The sequence below is a fragment of the Oncorhynchus mykiss genome, chromosome 20, assembly GCF_013265735.2.
Source record: "Oncorhynchus mykiss isolate Arlee chromosome 20, USDA_OmykA_1.1, whole genome shotgun sequence".
In the NCBI taxonomy this organism is placed as follows: domain Eukaryota; kingdom Metazoa; phylum Chordata; class Actinopteri; order Salmoniformes; family Salmonidae; genus Oncorhynchus; species Oncorhynchus mykiss.
In genome coordinates this window covers 29206515-29227499 of record NC_048584.1, presented here as the reverse complement: position 1 = coordinate 29227499, position 20985 = coordinate 29206515, and the positions used below count along the sequence as shown (strand labels likewise).

Genomic DNA, 20985 nt, shown 5'->3' with positions numbered 1-20985 from the left:
AGTGCCTCATTTATCGCTTGTGTCTACAGTACATGTACAGTACACTGAGTTCACAAAAAAATTAAGAACACCTTTCTAATATTGACTTGCACCCCTTCAGAAAAGCCTTGATTTGTCGGGGCATGGACTACAACACTAGTTCTCAGTCCTGGTCCTGGGGACCCCAAGGGGTGCACATTTTAGTTTTTGCCCTCGCACTACACACCTGATTCAAATCCTCAACTCATCAAAAGGCTTTGATGATTTGAATCAGGTGTGTAGTGCTAGGGTAAAAACTAAAATGTGCACGCCTTGGGGTCCCCAGGACCAGGACTGAGAACCACTCGACTACACGAAATCGAATGCCTTCCACAGGGATGCTGGCCCATGTTGAGTAGTGGACCATTCTTGATACACACAGGAAACTGTTGAGCGTGAAAAACCTAGCAGCATTGCAGTTCTTGACACACTCAAACTGGTGCACCTGGCACCTACTACCATACCCAGTTCAAAGTAACTTAAATCTTTTGTCTTGCCCAGTCACCCTCTGAATGACACACATTCACAATCCATATCTCAATTAAAAATCCTTCTTTAACCTGTCTCCTCCCCTACATCTACACTGATTGAAGTGGATTTAACAGGTGACATCAATAAGAGATCATGGTTTTCACCTGGTTTCACCTGGTCAGTCTATGTCATGGAAAGAGCAGGTGTTCCTAATGTTTTGTACACCCAGTGTATGTTTATAAAAGTATGTATGTTAACATGTACTGTATGTGCATAAAAGTGTGTAGGAGAAATTGTAACTGATTCTGCAAGGACTTGTGAGATGAGGCACCTGGCTTGAGCTGTGCGTGAGTCTGTGTGTCAAGCTAAATGGGTGGATGCCCAGAACTGCAACAAAGCCAACCATGTCTGTCATTGTCCATCAGTTGAAAGAGAGCCAGTGGAAAAGATGAGACAAGATTGTTTAGTGGAGGAAGAGGGTGAAGGGGAAATATAGGCTACAGAATGGACGGCAGGGTGCAAGATGTCTATAACTTCTAACAAAGGCTCATTAACTCAAATGCATTGACTCAGAAAGCCTGGCAAACTGTACATAGGTCGATGCATATGATAAACACCTACCAGCTTCCACATACAGTAGGCATAGAGTAGGAAAGATACACACAAACTGCTTTCATGAATTTTCATGAGCTCTGCGTTAGATATATATTTAATGTGCCAAATGCACAGAAATGAACAGAAATCCACAGAAATGTACAGAAATGCAGAAGTGTTGGCAGAAGTGTTGGTAAAGAACCCACACAACACTAACCTACTGCGTACCGTTTACTTATGGATGAGTCGTTCCACAAATAGACTGCCTTTTATGACCTTGTGACATTATGTGTGTACATTTTGATAAAACTAAACCATGTTGAAATATATATAGTGTGTTTTCATGTGGGAAAACATGTTTGTTATGAAGTTGAGCATGTGCTCTTTCTGACAGAATGTCCAATTCTGTGAAATAAATAGATATTCCTGAACAAATGTAACTAACCAAAAGGTACTCTATTCATGGAACGACCCGGTTTGCCATCCTACACGTCACCACCTAAAGTCAGTAACTATCTATAGGCAGTGGGACGTTTGGTATGTATGCATGTGTATTAACATGATTAACATGTATTTTGGAAAAAGTGTTAAACTCTGGTTTTGTTCTCCAATTATGATATTATATCGCCACCTGGTGGTAATCATACCAAAATGCCAACCAGTGAAACTGCTGTCTTTGGAGTGTTCCTGTGTGTTTGATGGTTTTTAACCCTACGTTAGTCGGGAAGCAGCCCGTCTAACGTCTGTCTGTCTGTCTGTCTGTGTGTGTGTTTGTGTATGTGGCATGCATACTCGTCCCTACCTTGGTCTGGAAGCAGCAGAAGAGCTGGGTCAGGTAGGGGTGTTTCCTACCTTGGTCTGGAAGCAGCAGAGAGCTGGGTCAGGTAGGGGTGTTTCCTACCTTGGTCTGGAAGCAGCACAAGAGCTGGGTCGGGTAGGGGTGTTTCCTACCTTGGTCTGGAAGCAGCACAAGAGCTGGGTCAGGTAGGGGTGTTTCCTACCTTGGTCTGGAAGCAGCACAAGAGCTGGGTCAGGTAGGGGTGTTTCCTACCTTGGTCTGGAAGCAGCACAAGAGCTGGGTCAGGTAGGGGTGTTTCCTACCTTGGTCTGGAAGCAGCACAAGAGCTGGGTCAGGTAGGGGTGTTTCCTACCTTGTTCTGGAAGCAGCAGAAGAGCTGGGTCAGGTAGGGGTGTTTCCTACCTTGGTCTGGAAGCAGCAGAAGAGCTGGGTCAGGTAGGGGTGTTTCCTAGCCAGGGCCAGGATGCGTTTCTCTGTCAGGGTACAGTCCACATCATCATCCTGCAGGATCACGTCTTTCTTCAGCACCTTCACAGCATACACTTCATCAGTTCCTTTCAGCTCAGCCAGCATCACCTACAGGGAAGACCCGTAGAGGTTATCATACACCTCATCAGTTCCTATCAGCTCAGCCAGCATCACCTACAGGGAAGACCTCAGAGGTTATCATACACCTCATCAGTTATTTTCAGCTCAGCCAGCATCACCTACAGGGAAGAACCTCAGAGGTTATCATACACCTCATCAGTTCCTTTCAGCTCAGCTAGCATCACCTACAGGGAAGACCCGTAGAGGTTATCATACACCTCATCAGTTCCTTTCAGCTCAGCCAGCATCACCTACAGGGAAGACCCGTAGAGGTGATCATACACCTCATCAGTTCCTTTCAGCTCAGCCAGCATCACCTACAGGGAAGAACCTCAGAGGTTACCATACACCTCATCAGTTCCTTTCAGCTCAGCTAGCATCACCTACAGGGAAGACCCGTAGAGGTTATCATACACCTCATCAGTTCCTTTCAGCTCAGCCAGCCTCACCTACAGGGAAGACCCGTAGAGGTTATCATACACCTCATCAGTTCCTTTCAGCTCAGCCAGCATCACCTACAGGGAAGAACAGTAGAGATTATCATACACATACACACAAGCACGCTCACACACTCACACACACACACACACACACACACTGCTACTGCAACAACACTCAAGCCACTGACTCATTATATCTGAGGTTTGAATTAAGAGGAAAGACAGACACATGAAATGATTCAGGAGGAAAAAAACAAACCAAACCCAAAGTACTCTGTACAACAACTGGCCCAATGGAACCAATGGAAGAGCTGACTGCCCTTAGCATCAATGGAAGGGACTGATTATTGTCCAACGAGAGAGATAGAGAAAGAGAGAGATGACAGAGAGAAGGAGATAGAGTGAGACAAATACAGACAGACAGACAGACAGACAGTACTGTACCTTTCCGAAGCTGCCTTTGCCCAGGACCTTGATGAAGAGGAAGTCCTGCAGGGTCATCCTCTTGGTCTGGATGATCTTGAGTTCTCCGTTCTCTCGGGCCTCGCCCACCTCTGAGCCCACCCCCACCCTGCTGGAAGAGGAGGACGAGGCTGACTTGTGTTCCTGTCCACGTTGCTCAAACGACAGCGCCTTGCGGATGTTCTCCAACTCTTTCAGATCTGGGAGAGAAACCAGAGAGGGAAAGGAGGAATAAGAGTGTGTTCCTCTGTGTAAGGCCAGGGGTGGAAATAATAAGAAAAACATTTCCCGGAACCCTCCAAAGTACCACCATGAATTGAATGTACTGTACAGATGCACATTTTGACATGTGTGTGTACCTTGGTCACATGGGGAGGTGGGGGCCGATTTGGATCGGTCCTCCTCTGTCTGGGGGGTACATGGTAACGGCTGCTGGGGTTCTTGGGTTATCTATGGAGAACAACATCCTCATTTTCACCATTATCATATTCATCGTCCTGCAATCCTTCTCAATCTCTACCACATCTCTCTACCACATCTGTACCACATCTACCACCTCTCTCTACCACATCTCTCTACCACATCTCTCTACCACATCTCTATACCACATCATCCACCTCCCTCTACCACATCTCTATACCACATCTCTATACCACATCTACCACCTATCTCTACCATATCTCTATACCACATCTACCACCTCTCTCTACTACATCTGTACCACATCTGACACATCTCTCTACCACATCTACCACCTCTCTCTACCACATCTCTATACCACATCTGTACCACATCTCTCTACTACATCTGTACCACATCTGACACATCTCTCTACCACATCTACCACATCTCTATACCACATCTACCACCTCTCTCTACCACATCTGTACCACATCTACCACCTCTCTCTACCACATCTCTCTACCACATCTCTCTACCACATCTCTATACCACATCATCCACCTCCCTCTACCACATCTCTATACCACATCTACCACCTATCTCTACCATATCTCTATACCACATCTACCACCTCTCTCTACTACATCTGTACCACATCTGACACATCTCTCTACCACATCTACCACCTCTCTCTACCACATCTCTATACCACATCTGTACCACATCTCTCTACTACATCTGTACCACATCTGACACATCTCTCTACCACATCTACCACATCTCTATACCACATCTACCACCTCTCTCTACTACATCTGTACCACATCTGACACATCTCTCTACCACATCTAACACATCTCTCTACCACCTCTACCACATCTCTCTACCACATCTCTATACCACATCTCTATACCACATCTACCACCTCTCTCTACCACATCTAACACATCTCTCTACCACATCAACCACATTTCTCTACCACATCTACCACATATCTATACCACATCTCTCTACCACATCAACCACAACTCTCTACCACATCTCTCTACCACATCTACCACATCTCTATACCACATCTCTCTACCACATCTCTATACCACATCTCTAAACCACATCTACCACCTCTCTCTACCACATCTACCACATCTCTATACCACATCTCTCTACCACATCTCTATACCACATCTCTAAACCACATCTACCACCTCTCTCTACCACATCTAACACATCTCTCTACCACATCAACCACATATCTCTACCACATCTCTATACCACATCTCTCTACCACATCTCTCTAACACATCTCTCTACCACATCTAACACATCTCTCTACCACATCTACCACATCTCTATACCACATCTACCACCTCTCTCTACCACATCTCTCTACTACATCTGTAACACATCTGACACATCTCTCTACCACATCTAACACATCTCTCTACCACATAAACCACATCTCTCTACCACATCTCTATACCACATCTCTCTACCACATCTACCACATCTCTCTACCACGTCTACCACATCTCTCGACCACATCTACCACATCACTCTATCACATCTCTCTACCACATCTCTCTACCACATCTACCACATCTCTCTACCACATCTACCACATCTCTATACCACACCTACCACATCTACCACATCTCTATACCACATCTCTCTACCACATCACTCTACCACATCTACCACATCTCTATACCACACCTACCACATCTACCACATCTCTATACCACATATCTCTACCACATATACCACATCACTCTACCACATCTCTATACCACATCTACCACATCTACCACATCTCTCTACCACATCTACCACATCTCTCTACCACATCTACCACATCACTCTATCACATATCTCTACCACATCTCTCTACCACATGTACCACATCTCTCTACCACATCTACCACATCTCTCTACCACATGTACCACATCTCTCTACAACATCTAACACATCTCTCTACCACATCTACCACACCTCTATACCACATCTCTCTACCACATCTACCACGTCTCTATACCACATATATCACATCTACCACGTCTCTATACCACATATATCACATCTACCACATCTCTATACCACATCTACCACATATCTCTACCACATCTCTATACCACATCTCTATACCACATCTACCACATCTCTATACCACATCTACCACATCCCTCTACCACATCTCTATACCACATCCCTCTACCACATTTCTATACAACATCCCTCTACCACATCTCTATACCACATCTCTCTACAACATCTCTCTACCACATCTACCACATCTCTCTACCACATCTCTATACCACATCTCTATACCACATCTCTCTACCACATCTCTATACCACATCTACCACATCTCTCTACCACATCTCTATACCACATCTCTCTACCACATCTACCACATCTCTCTACCACATCTCTATACCACATCTCTCTACAACATCTCTCTACCACATCTACCACATCTCTCTACCACATCTCTATACCACATATCTATACCACATCTCTCTACCACACCTAGATGTTGGACTTAATGCACTTTAGCACTTGCACTTCAACATGTAGCATAATTCTGTCGTTTTTATGAAATTGCACTCATCCAGCCTACTTTCTTGTAAATATCCTTTGCTATCTGTTTTAAAATATGTGATTTTGTTTGTATGTATTGCAGAGGCGTGGACTCGAGTCACATGACTTGACTTGACTCGATTTAGACTTGAGACATATGACTTAAAATTATCTGGCCAGATTTTGTAATGTTTTGTCACTGATTTTGTGGCACAGAGTCTACGTGGATTAGGCTACTCTCAGCGTAGCCAAAGACAGTATCTCACTTGCAAAAAAAACTCAGATTGGCTAGTGAAACTCACACTCACACTGTCAATCAACAGGTCGGGTGACCTACAGAAGTGCTGTGAGAAGGTTTTGGGGGGCTGCAAGTGTGAAACTGAATGGGAAAAAATACATAATATATAATACATAACTAGATATAGCCTCCCATTTATATTTTATATTTATACCTTTGTTTATTTGATCTGGTTACTAACACAGGCCTAGGGCATTGCACCAAATTCTTGAAATCTGTGTTTCAGAACCCAAAAATGCCTTGACTGTTGACCAATGACCATTCATTAGCATTGGGGCGCAAAGGAGGGCGCACACAATCCAAATTAGTGACCAGAAAACACTTTTTAATTTTCCCCGGTTTTACCTGGCAAAAACAGAGTAGTTTACCCACGTTAATATTTACCATATAAAGTAACGTTTAGCAACCCGCTATGGATGCATCTTTTCCACAATAGGCTAACTGGTGATTTCATTGACCATTTTCATATTTCAGATAAGCCTAGTTTGTGTGTGTTATAATTATATAACTCCGTGGTGGTACTGCATATGTCTAAAGATAGATGTAACATCGTACTACCTGCAATACTCATGGGATGAAGATGTAACATTCTGGCGAATTAACTAGGATATTTTTGAGGAAGAAAAAAAGACTACAGACAAATCATGCTTTCCATCTGATACTGCAACACCCCAGCCATATGATCCTGTAACCCCCGCTGCATACCGGTAGGGTAGGCCGTATGATCCTGTAACCCCCGCTGCATACCGGTAGGGTAGGCCGTATGATCCTGTTACCCCCGCTGCATACCGGTAGGGTAGGCCATATGATCCTGTAACCCCCGCTGCATACCGGTAGTGTAGGCCGTATGACCCTGTAACCCCCGCTGCATACCGGTAGGGTAGACCATATGATCCTGTAACCCCCGCTGCATACCGGTAGAATAGGCCATATGATCCTGTAACCCCCGCTGCATACCGGTAGGGTAGGCCGTATGATCCTGTAACCCCCGCTGCATACCGGTAGGGTAGGCCATATGATCCTGTAACCCCCGCTGCATACCGGTAGGGTAGGCCGTATGATCCTGTTACCCCCGCTGCATACCGGTAGGGTAGGCCGTATGATCCTGTTACCCCCGCTGCATACCGGTAGGGTAGGCCGTATGATCCTGTAACCCCCGCTGCATACCGGTAGGGTAGGCCGTATGATCCTGTAACCCCCGCTGCATACCGGTAGGGTAGGCCATATGATCCTGTTACCCCCGCTACATACCGGTAGGGTAGGCCATATGATCCTGTAACCCCCGCTGCATACCGGTAGGGTAGGCCATATGATCCTGTAACCCCCGCTGCATACCGGTAGGGTAGGCCGTATGATCCTGTAACCCCCGCTGCATACCGGTAGGGTAGGCCGTATGATCCTGTTACCCCCGCTGCATACCGGTAGGGTAGACCATATGATCCTGTAACCCCCGCTGCATACCGGTAGAATAGGCCATATGATCCTGTAACCCCCGCTGCATACCGGTAGGGTAGGCCGTATGATCCTGTAACCCCCGCTGCATACCGGTAGGGTAGGCCATATGATCCTGTAACCCCCGCTGCATACCGGTAGGGTAGGCCGTATGATCCTGTTACCCCCGCTGCATACCGGTAGGGTAGGCCGTATGATCCTGTTACCCCCGCTGCATACCGGTAGGGTAGGCCGTATGATCCTGTAACCCCCGCTGCATACCGGTAGGGTAGGCCGTATGATCCTGTAACCCCCGCTGCATACCGGTAGGGTAGGCCATATGATCCTGTTACCCCCGCTACATACCGGTAGGGTAGGCCATATGATCCTGTAACCCCCGCTGCATACCGGTAGGGTAGGCCATATGATCCTGTAACCCCCGCTGCATACCGGTAGGGTAGGCCATATGATCCTGTTACCCCCGCTGCATACCGGTAGAATAGGCCATATGATCCTGTAACCCCCGCTGCATACCGGTAGGGTAGGCCGTATGATCCTGTAACCCCCACTGCATACCGGTAGTGTAGGCCATATGATCCTGTAACCCCCGCTGCATACCGGTAGTGTAGGCCGTATGATCCTGTAACCCCCGCTGCATACCGGTAGTGTAGGCCGTATGATCCTGTAACCCCCGCTGCATACCGGTAGGATAGGCCATATGATCCTGTAACCCCCGCTGCATACCGGTAGGGTAGGCCATATGATCCTGTAACCCCCGCTGCATACCGGTAGGGTAGGCCGTATGATCCTGTAACCCCCGCTGCATACCGGTAGGGTAGGCCATATGATCCTGTAACCCCCGCTGCATACTGGTAGGGTAGGCCATATGATCCTGTAACCCCCGCTGCATACCGGTAGGGTAGGCCATATGATCCTGTAACCCCCGCTGCATACCGGTAGGGTAGGCCATATGATCCTGTAACCCCCGCTGCATACTGGTAGGGTAGGCTGTATGATCCTGTAAACCCCCGCTGCATACCGGTAGGGTAGGCTGTATGATCCTGTAACCCCCGCTGCATACCAGTAGGGTAGGCCATATGATCCTGTAACCACCGCTGCATACTGGTAGGGTAGGCTGTATGATCCTGTAAACCCCCGCTGCATACCGGTAGGGTAGGCTGTATGATCCTGTAAACCCCCGCTGCATACCAGTAGGGTAGGCTGTATGATCCTGTAACCACCGCTGCATACTGGTAGGGTAGGCTGTATGATCCTGTAAACCCCCGCTGCATACCAGTAGGGTAGGCTGTATGATCCTGTAACCACCGCTGCATACTGGTAGGGTAGGCCATATGATCCTGTAAACCCCCGCTGCATACCAGTAGGGTAGGCTGTATGATCCTGTAACCTCCAGATCTCAGAACTGTTTTGTAGTGTATTATTTTTTCAAAACCCATTAAGGTCCTCATCTTAAAGGTACCTAAAGTACAGAGTATCCAAATCCTGAGACATTTGTAAAAACATTTTTAAGGGGGTGCAATAGCAGATACAGTTCGGCCATAAGACTTAAGGCATGTTCAGATCTTAAGAAGACTGTAGCTATTTGAATACAGAAATGATAGAATAACACTATTTTACCAAGATAGAGTCAGAATACATCATGAAATACATTAAGAAATGCATTATGATCTTTAGATAAATTACTGTCATCACTGAACAGCGATGTGACATCATTTACTTTTTTTGTTATTGCTTGCATGCCATTATTGCTGGCTAGACTGGCCTAGACCATACTTAGAGGGAGATGGCAAAGATGTGTTCTGATTGGTCCGTCTATATTTGCTCAGGCTTGTGATTGGATTGCAGATAGACCCTTATAGCACCAATTTCAAATGGATTTATGCAGATAGAACTTTCTAGTTGTAAATTTTTTTTCACAGAAAATTGACTTTAAAAATAATATAACTTTACAAACATATGAAGAACCATCTAAAGATCTATTACATGTGACTAACTCATTTCTGACTAAAATGTCAGATAGAACCTTATAGTCCCTAGGTCTCGATTTGTAGTTGAACAAGTCATTGCATGTATAGATTTGTTTTACTTGACTTGGAAAAACTGGTGACTCGACTCCACTTGACTTGCTCTTAGAATGCACAACTTGGTATTGACTCAAAACTCGACCCGTTTGACTTGGGACTCGACTTGAGACTTGGACCTTATGACTCAAATAATATTGACATGGTCCCACCTCTGATGTATTGTGACTGCTGCAAAATGAATTGCCTCATTGAGGACATAAACATTTTCTGAATCTGAATTCTCATCAATTATTGCCCTGATCACCCCCTGCCCCTACCCATACCCCTGCTCCTCGCCCATACCCCTACCCATACCCCTGTTCCTTGCCCATAAACATACCCCTACCCTTTGCCCCTGCCCCAAACCCCTGCTCCTTGCCCATACCCCTTTCTCTCGCCCCTGCCCCATGCCCCTTACCCCTCTCCCCTGCCCCATGCCCCTGGCAGTGCCCCCTAACCCTGGCAGTTCCCCCTGACCCTGGAAGTGTCCCTTGCTCATGGCGGTTTCTCTGACCTTTTTCCTCCTCTGGGCACTGCTGGAGATCTTGTCTGGTGTGACCCCCAGGTCAGACAGAACCTTGGCGATGCCCCTCGCGTCCACCCCACAGTTAGGAGCCACGTTACTTTCACAGCGTCTGTGTACATTCACCTTACAGACTGAGAGAAAGACAATGGTTACACCACATGTACATTCACCTTACAGACTGAGACAGACCATCGTTACATCACATGCACATTCACCTTACAGACAGAGACAGACAATGGTTACACCACATGTACATTCACCTTACAGACTGAGACAGACCATCGTTACACCACATGTACATTCACCTTACAGACAGAGACAGACAATGGTTACACCACATGTACATTCACCTTACAAACAGAGAGAATCCTTGCTATTGGAGTGCATCACAATCTTCTTGACAAGTAACACATGTTGTGAGAATTTACTATGTTAGATTAGAATTCTTTATTGTCTGATCTTCACAGATATTTCCTTTACGTACAACAACATTTACTGTGAAATGTGAAAGACATGGCAAAGACCAGACATAACATCAAACATACACATTCATGAAAAAACAAAACAAGAATGACAGTTTAAGGACTCTTACCCCTTCCTTCCACATTACATAGCTGTCCCTCCTATACTCAATCTTTTTTTATTATAATTTTCTGTTGTTGTTGGTGGGGGGTAGATCAGCTTTCATATTGCAGATAGATTGTAGCTTCCATCAATGTAATTGTCTGCATCATTTCCAATCCCCCATATATTTTTTAAGTCATATATATATATATATATATCTATATACAGTGGGGCAAAAAAGTATTTAGTCAGCCACCAATTGTGCAAGTTTTCCCACTTAAAAAGATGAGAGAGGCCTGTAATTTTCATCATAGGTACACTTCAACTATGACAGACAAAATGAGAGAAAAAAATACTGAATATATGAATTTATTTGCAAATTATGGTGGAAAATAAGTATTTGGTCACCAACAAACAAGAGAGATTTCTGGCTCTCACAGACCTGTAACTTCTTCTTTAAGCGGCTCCTCTGTCCTCCACTTGTTACCTATATTAATGGCACCTGATTGAACTTGTTATCAGTATAAAAGACACCTGTCTACAACCTCAAACAGTCACACTCCAAACTCCACTATGGCCAAGACCAAAGAGCTGTCAAAGGACACCAGAAACAAAATTGTAGACCTGCACCAGGCTGGGAAGACTGAATCTGCAATAGGTAAGCAGCTTGGTTTGAAGAAATCTACTGTGGGAGCAATTATTAGGAAATGGAAGACATACAAGACCACTGATAATCTCCCTCGATCTGGGGCTCCACGCAAGATCTCACCCCGTGGGGTCAAAATGATCACAAGAACGGTGAGCAAAAGTTCCAGAACCACACGGGGGGACCTAGTGAATGACCTGCAGAGAGCTGGGACCAAAGTAACAAAGCCTACCATCAGTAACACACTACGCCGCCAGGGTCTCAAATCCTGCAGAGCCAGACGTGTACCCCTGCTTAAGCCAGTACATGTCCAGGCCCGTCTAAAGTTTGCTAGAGAGCATTTGGATGATCCAGAAGAAGATTGGAAGAATGTCATATGGTCAGATGAAACCAAAATATAACTTTTTGGTAAAAACCCAACTCGTCGTGTTTGGAGGACAAAGAATGCTGAGTTGCATCCAAAGAACACCACTAAGGGACCAGGATGACTGATCCGTGTAAAGGAAAGAATGAATGGGCCATGTATCGTGAGATTTTGAGTGAAAACCTCCTTCCATCAGCAAGGGCATTGAAGATGAAATGTGGCTGGGTCTTTCAGCATGACAATGTTCCCAAACACACCGCCCGGGCAACGAAGGAGTGGCTTCGTAAGAAGCATTTCAAGGTCCTGGAGTCAACCCCAGATCTCAACCCCATAGAAAATATTTGGAGGGAGTTGAAAGTCCGTGTTGCCCAGCAACAGCCCCAAAACATCACTGCTCTAGAGGAGATCTGCATGGAGGAATGGGCCAAAATACCAGCAACAGTGTGTGAAAACCTTGTGAAGACTTACAGAAAACGTTTGACCTCTGTCATTGCCAACAAAGGGTATATAACAAAGTATTGAGATAAACTTTTGTTATTGACCAAATACTTATTTTCCACCATAATTTGCAAATAAATTCATTAAAAATCCTACAATGTGATTTTCTGGATTTTTTTCCTCATTTTGTCTGTCATAGTTGAAGTGTACCTATGATGAAAATTACAGGCCTCTCTCATATTTTTAAGTGGGAGAACTTACACAATTGGTGGCTGACTAAATATTTTTTTGCCCCACTGTATATACATAAAGTGCATTCGGAAAATATTCAGACCCCTTGACTTTTTCCACATTTTGTTATTTTACAGCCTTATTCTAAAATAGAAATGAGCATGAGATGTTTCTTCAACTTGATTGGAGTCCACTTGTGGTAAATTCAGTTGATTGGACATGATTTGGAAATGCACATATCTGTCTATATAACGTCCCACAGTTGACAGTGCATGTCCGAGCAAACACCAAGCCATGAGGTCGAAGGAATTGTCCATAGAGTTCTGAGACAGGATTGTGTTGAGGCACAGACCTGGAAAAGGGTACCAAAACATTTCTACAGCATTGAAGGTACCCAAGAACACAGTGGCCTCCATCATTCTTAAATGGAAGAAGTTTGGAACCACCAAGACTCTGCTCTGCCAAACTGAGCAATCGGGGGAGAAGGGCCTTGGTCAGGGAGGTGACCAAGAACCCGATGGTCACTCTGAAAGAGCTCTAGAATTCCTCTGTGGAGATGGGAGAACCTTCCAGAAGGGCAACCATCTCTGCAGCACTCCACCAATCAGGCCTTTATGGTAGAGTGGCCAGACGGAAGCCACTCCTCAGTAAAAGGTACATGACAGCCCGCTTGGAGGAAACCTAGGCACCTAAAAGATTCTCAGACCATGAGAAATAAGATTCTCAGGGCTGATGAAACCAAGATTGAAGTCCTTGGCCTCACGTCTGGAGGAAACCTAGCACCAACCCTATGGTGAAGCATGGTGGTGGCAGCATCATGCTGTGGGGATATTTCTTTGCGGCAGGGACTGGGAAACTAGTCAGGATCGAGTGAAAGATGAACGGAGCAAAGTACAGAGAGATCCTTGTTGAAAACCTGCTCCAGAGCACTCAGGACCTCAGACTTGGGCGAACGTTCACCTTCCAACAGGATAACGACCCAAAGCACACAGCCAAGACAACGCAGGAGAGGCTTCGGGACAAGTCTCTGAATGTCCTTGAGTAGCTCAGCCAGAGCCCGGACTTGAACCCGAACAAACTTGATCTCAAACCCGATCTCTGGATACCTGAAAATAGCTGTGCAGTGATGCTTACCTTCCATCCTGACAGAGCTTGAGAGGATCTGCAGAGGAAAATGGGAGAAACTCCCCAAATATAGGTGTGCCAAGCCTGTAGCGTCATACCCAAGAAGGCTCGAGGCTGTAATCGCTGCCAAAGGTGCTTCAACAAAGTACAGAGTATTGGGTCTGAATACTTATGTAAATGTGATATTTCCATTTTTTTATTTTTTATATACATTTGCAAAAAATGTAAAAACCTGTTTTACCTTTGTCATTATGTGGTATTGTGTGTAGACTGATGAGGTAAAAAAAATGAATTCAAAATAGAGTAAGGCTGTAACATAACACAATGTGGGAAAAGTCAAGGGGTCTGAATACTTTCTGAATGAACCGTATATATAAATATACATACATATACACATGCATATCCTATACTCAATCTTACACATCCCCTTAATGTCCAAGGTCCCTGAGCGTTGCACATAATGTTATTGCACACCGCTATAGTTTCAATGTCCGTGATTAGTAGTGAGTTGTAGTGCATTTGTTTATATATGTCAGTGTGTGTGTGTGTGTGTGTGTGTGTGTGTGTGTGTGTGTGTTTGTGCGTATGCCTGTGTGTGTGCTTGTGTGCTGGCATACCTTTGCATTGCAGCCCTTGTCTGAGCAGTCCCCACAATAGTGATCCACAGTGGTCACAGAAGGTTAGGACTTTGAAGTTGTGAATACCAAACTTATGAGGCATATTAACACTGAACCGCTGGGATCCAACCTGCAGGGGGAGACAAAGAACACTGATAATAACACAGTCACACCCCTAGATTGATTCACCTCATAATAACTAATATGTGGAGAGATGCCTACCTCCTCTGGTGTAGTGTCCTCCTTGTCTTTCTTCATCCCAGCACACTTTGTGATGATGAGCTCGTGGCAGCGCTTATGGACTACACACGTGCACACTAGGAGACACCAGACAACTCAGTCATTCACTTCCATTTCAACACGTTAGTTGACTAATCCCCAAAGGCCCTATTACGTATAGAGTGATAGGAATACATATTGGTGTGCAGATAGATGTCACACAGAGAAAGTGCCAGTAAGGAGAGAGAAAGTAGCTATATCACCTTGACACTGGTAGCCCTGTTTCCCGATCACACCCCTGTTGAGATAGATACAGTCTCACTGACATTTCACTCAATGCAACATAGAGTCAGATTCAAAATGGAACATTATTATATTAGATCAGTGGAATTGTAAGGTGTTGCTTAGAATGAAGTGCATATGTTTGCATCCAAAATAAATATTTCCTGACCCAATTTAAAACGTTTCAAACTCCTTGCTATATTTGAAGACCCTCACAACTTTGTCACATTCACATACTTTTTTTTCATGTTTCTGATTGAAGGCACAATCTGTAATTTCAACAGCCTGACTAAGTAAACTGTAATTAAAGCTATTTTTCCCTTTTCCTGTTGAAAAACAATATCCCACGTATAAATACAGTAATGTGGACAACACTTGAAGGTAAAAAAATATGTTTTGACCAGAATTTCGTTTTTTAGGCAGAAGTGCAAACTTCATGTAGTCGGCCATTCAGGGAGTTGGTCAATGGTGCCCTCTGATGTCATCGGCCTCCCCCCTTTCTTGGGGGAACAATGGAGAAACAATAGAGTACCACAATATGAGTCATAATACCCATTAAACCTAGCGGTCAAACAAGGAACTGGTTCCAATCGTTTGTCCACCATTCATTTTTCCCATAAGGGATTTTTAGAAACACTTAAAATAATGGCTGTATTTCGTGTAGGCATTTGATAACCATGTACAACTTTAACCATGTACTACTTCAATCAATATATTCACCTGTATTTACACCCCCAAAATTAAATGGTAATTAGTTGCTAATGTGGCTATCATAAAGAACTACAAATGCCATGATGATTTGGACGAGACTGCCGAATCGAGGCAAAGGTAAGAATCTCTGGATTAACTGTCTAAAGCTAGGTACATTTAGTATTAAATAAATTGACTACATTTATTTTACATTGACAATTCTGTAAACTGTCTTGGGCACCCTTTAAATTGACACAATACCTGTTAGCAAAGGTGTCAGCTAGAGACGATGTGCAGGAGATTGCAGGGATTTGTAGTCTTGCATGATGTCTACGTTGATGCTAATTAGCATTTTCGAATCTGAGAGTAAATAGAGCCGAATATATTGATAAAAGTCACCTTGTCCGAGAGAGATTTACACGGTTATCAAAACATCATGCCAGGGTAAGACTACACAAAACCCAGCCCTTATTTGAAGTGTTTCTAAAATAAAAGGAATGATGGAAAAACGATAGGAACCATTTCCATGTTTGACCATTAGATTTGATGGGTATTATGACACCTCCAATGTGGGGCTCTATAGAGAACAAAAGAGGAAAGGCCCACCCCCCCACTAGTGCCATGTCATGAGGATACCTGGACCACCAATTGAGGTGTGCCTTTTGCTAAGTAAATCAGGTGATACATGCAGACTGGAGTGCGACTTTAATTGAAATTGAACCATTGAACAGCAGGAATTCTTACAGACTGTGCCTCTCAGTCTAATTTAATAAGTTCATCAGGTACATTGCTAGGTGCTACATGTCAGGTTCCCGAGCCAGAGCAGTGTGTTCTGCCACCTTTAGCAGAGCTGTCACTGTGGCAATGTAGCCATATTTTATGGCTGAGTCGGGGTGTGAGAGGGGGAGGAGGGGGTGGAGGGAAGATGGAGAGGCTGGGCCTGAAATAGCCACAGCTGTGTGCTAACACTCTTTATCACCTCTGTCAGGGAGCCACGTCACACCATTACCCCCCTGTTACACTTATGGCCAATTTCCACCTGAGACTTACCTCAGTGTTTTACCAAAAAGGCTCAGACTTTTTTGTTTACACCTCCATGGACCATCTCCAGTGTCTCACTGGGCAATGGCCTCAGCTGACCTGCTCTGACTTGGGGCCAAGGCCCTGGAAACTGGGTCTTTTTAGCTGGCATTTACAGAAAAATGGCTAACTGTGAACATGGGTTAACAACTTCCACGGCAAACACCTTCTCACAAAGCAACTGTCTTGATGATGCAGAGGTTGTTGATTCTGCTCTTCACACGTCTTTTGTGTCACACTCCTGATGGAAACACAGTTCGCCTAAAATAAGACTAGAGCTTTTACATGAACATACACACTGACGACACACTGGTGTGGAGTAAGTCTCAGGTGGAAATGGGAGCATCTGAAATTGTGACAGTATCCTGCAGTCAGTTAGGGACCTTTTCACAGCGACACTCTGTGTTTCAAAGTTCATCAGAGAACTGGAGGCACTTGTCAGTGAGAGAAAGACTATTGTGCACTGCCATCAAGACTCCTGTTGTATCAATGAGATACTGTTTAAAGTAACATCAACCTGTAGGCAGGCACTGTTCCCAGTTCAGATCAGACTCTTCTCACAGCTTTAAGACACTCGGACTCTGTGTGCACTACAGTGATTTGTTAGGTCATAAGCCCTGGGAAGCAGGAATTGTCAGCTTGTACTACAGATGCGTGCTTGGTGCATGTAGCTTGGTGCATGTAGCTTGGTGCATGTAGCTTGGTGCATGTAGCTTGGTGCCATCGGGGAACAGAGAACCAGCTGGACTCTCCAGGATAAAGCTTCCACTGTCACACTGTAATGGCTAGCCTAGGGGCTTTTCCCACTGTCTCCATGGCAACACTGACAGACAAGAGCACCGACTGTCCATGACCACGCATATAAAGTCTCTATAAGCTGACGTAGGTAGGTGTGTGTGTGTCTCTCACCATATAAAGTCTCTGCAGTGGGAGCAGTAGGTAGGCTGTCGTAGGTATGTGGCCATGAACTTGTGTCCGTTGACCTGATGGACCCTCCTTCGTACGGCACCCTGCCTCTTCCTTGGCCGCATGCGCTCCCGAAACACACGCTCCTCTGCATTCTCACTGGAGCCTGGAGCTGGAGAAACATATTATTAGCAAAACCAAGGAATCATAAGATTGTAACATGGGAAACACATGACTTCCTATTTAATGTATCAACTGGTACACAACAGAATGCCACAAGAAGGAGGCTGATGAATTATTTCACATTGGTGAAGAGTCTGCCAGTAGTATGCTTCTCCACAGTGCTACTCCAACACCCATACAGCTGGGAGGGAATGGAACAGTCTAGTGCTACTCCAACCCCCATACAGCTGGGAGGGAATGGAACAGTCTAGTGCTACTCAAAACACCCTAGCTGGGAGGGAATGGAACAGTCTAGTGCTACTCCAAACACCCTAGCTGAGAGGGAATGGAACAGTCTAGTGCTACTCCAAACACCCTAGCTGGGAGGGAATGGAACAGTCTAGTGCTACTCCAAACACCCTAGCTGGGAGGGAACGGAACAGTCTAGTGCTACTCCAAACACCCTAGCTGGGAGGGAATGGAACAGTCTAGTGCTACTCCAAACACCCTAGCTGGGAGGGAATGGAACAGTCTAGTGCTACTCCAAACACCCTAGCTGGGAGGGAATGGAACAGTCTAGTGCTACTCCAAACACCCTAGCTGGGAGGGAAGGGAACAGTCTAGTGCTACTCCAAACACCCTAGCTGGGAGGGAATGTCCAGTGCTTAAGCAACAAGGCCCGAAGGGGTGTGGTATATGGCCAATATACCACATTCTTAGGCACGAAACCTAAGAGTGTGCCTGGACACAGCCCTTAGCCGTGGTACACTACATGACCAAAAGTGGGAGGATACCTGCTTGTCGAACATCTCATTACAAAATCATGGGCTTGAATATGGAGTTGTTTCCCCCTTTGCTGCTATAACAGCCTCCAGTCTTCTGGGAAGGCTTTCCACTAGATGTTGGAACATTGTTGAGGGGACTTTCTTCCATTCAGCCACAAGAGCAGGTCGGGCACTAATGTTGGACGACTAGGCCTGGCTCGCAGTCAGCGATTCAATTCATCCCAAAGGTGTTTGATGGGGTTGAGGTCAGTGCTCTGTGCAGGCCAGTCAAGTTCTTACACACCGATCTCGAAAATAACATTTTTGTATGAACCTCGCTTTGTACACAGGGGCATTGTCATGCTGAAACAGGAAAGGGCATTCCCCAAACTGTTGCCACAAAGTTGGAAGCACAAAATTGTCTATAGAGTTAAGATTTCCCTTCAATGGATCTAAGGGGCCAGAACCATGAGAAACAGCCCCAGACCATTATTCCTCCTCCACCAAACTTTACAGTTGGCACTATGCATTGCTGCAGGTAGCGTTCTCCTGGCATCCGTTAAACTAAGATTCATCCATCAGACTGCCAGATGGTGAAGCGTGATTCATCACTCCAGAGAGATTTACACCACTCCAGCCGACGCTTGGCATTGTGCATGGTTATCTTAGGCTTGTGTTCGGCTGCTCGGCCATGGAAACCCAATTCATGAAGCTTCCGACAAAAAGTTATTGTGGTGACGTTGCTTCCAGAGGCAGTTTTGCAACTATTTTTACATGCTACGTGCTTCAGCAGTCAGTGGTCCCGTTCTGTGAGCTTGTGTGGCCTAATACTTCGTGGCTGAGCAGTTGTTGCTCATGGACGTTTCCACATCACAATAACAGCACTTACAGTTGACCGGGGCAGCTCGAGCAGGGCAGACATTTTACGAACTGACTTGTTGGTAAGGTGGCACTATGACGGTGCCACGTTGTAAGTCACTGAGCTCTTCAGTAAGGCTATTCTACTGCCAATGTTTGTCTATGGAGTTTGCATGGCTGTGTGCTCGATTTTATACACCTGTCATCAATAGTGTGGCTGAAATAGCCAAATCCACTAATTTGAAGGGGTGTCCACATACTTTTGTACATATAGTGCCTTTGGAAAGTATTCAGACCCTTTGACTTTTTCCATATTTTGTTACGTTACAGCCTTATTCTAAAATGGATTTAAAAAAACAAACATTTTATCTACACACTATACCGCAATCTACACACTATACCGCATAATGATGAAGTAAAAAACGTTTTTTAGACATTTTTGCAAATGTATTAAATATAACAGAAATACCTTATTTACATAAGTATTCAGACTCTTCGCTATGAGACTCAGGTGCATCCTGTTTCCATTGATCCTCCTTGAGATGTTTCTACAACTTGATTGGAGTCCACCTATGGTAAATTCAATTGATTGGACATGATTTGGAAAAGCACACACCTGTCTATATAAGGTCCCACAGTTGACAGTGCATGTCAGAGCAAAAACCAAGCTATGAGGTCGAAGGAATTGTCCGTAGAGCTCCGAGACAGGATTGTGTCGAGGCACAGATCTGGGTAAGGGTACCAAAACATTTCTGCAGCATTGAAGGTCCCCAAGAACACAGTGGCCTCCATCATTCTTAAATGGAAGAAGTGTGGAACCACCAAGACTCTTCCTACAGCTAGCCGCACGACCAAACTGAGCAATCGGGAGTAAGGGCCTTGGTCAGGGAGGTGACCAATAACCTGATGTTCACTCTGACAGAGCACTAGAGTTCCTCTGTGGAGATGGGAGAAGCTTCAGGCTTCTCCCATCAGGCCTTTATGGAAGAGTGGCCAGACGAAAGCACTCCTTAATAAAAGACACATGGCAGCCCGCTTGGAGTTTGCCAAAAGGCACCTAAAGACTCTCAGACCCTAAGAAACAAGATTCTCTGGTCTGATGAAACCAAGATCCAACTCTTTGACCTGAATGCCAAGCGTCACCTCTGGAGGAAACCTGGCACCATCCTTACGATGAAGCATGGTGGTGGCAGCATCATACTGTGGGGATGTTTTTCATCCCGAAGGTTCACCTTCCAATAGGACAACGACCCTAAGCACACAGCCAAGACAAGACAGGATTGGCTTCAGGACAAGTCTCTGAATGTCCTTGAGTGGCCCAGCCAAAGCCCGGACTTGAACCCGATCA

At 45.2% G+C, this 20985-nt stretch overlaps 1 protein-coding gene across 1 annotated transcript in view; it reads right to left on the bottom strand.

Annotated features, from left to right (window-relative positions):
• Nucleotides 1-20985, bottom strand: part of LOC110499309 (protein kinase C epsilon type) — a 152892-nt gene that overhangs the window by 53131 nt on the left and 78776 nt on the right. Inside the window, exons 3-10 of the mRNA XM_036956130.1 lie at nucleotides 17857-18025; nucleotides 15159-15193; nucleotides 14899-14993; nucleotides 14677-14806; nucleotides 10680-10822; nucleotides 3732-3822; nucleotides 3355-3572; nucleotides 2285-2458 (exon numbers count right to left, since the gene is read on the bottom strand). Of these exons, the coding sequence (XP_036812025.1) occupies nucleotides 2285-2458; nucleotides 3355-3572; nucleotides 3732-3822; nucleotides 10680-10822; nucleotides 14677-14806; nucleotides 14899-14993; nucleotides 15159-15193; nucleotides 17857-18025 (1055 nt within the window). The remainder of the gene's footprint in view (nucleotides 1-2284; nucleotides 2459-3354; nucleotides 3573-3731; nucleotides 3823-10679; nucleotides 10823-14676; nucleotides 14807-14898; nucleotides 14994-15158; nucleotides 15194-17856; nucleotides 18026-20985) is intronic.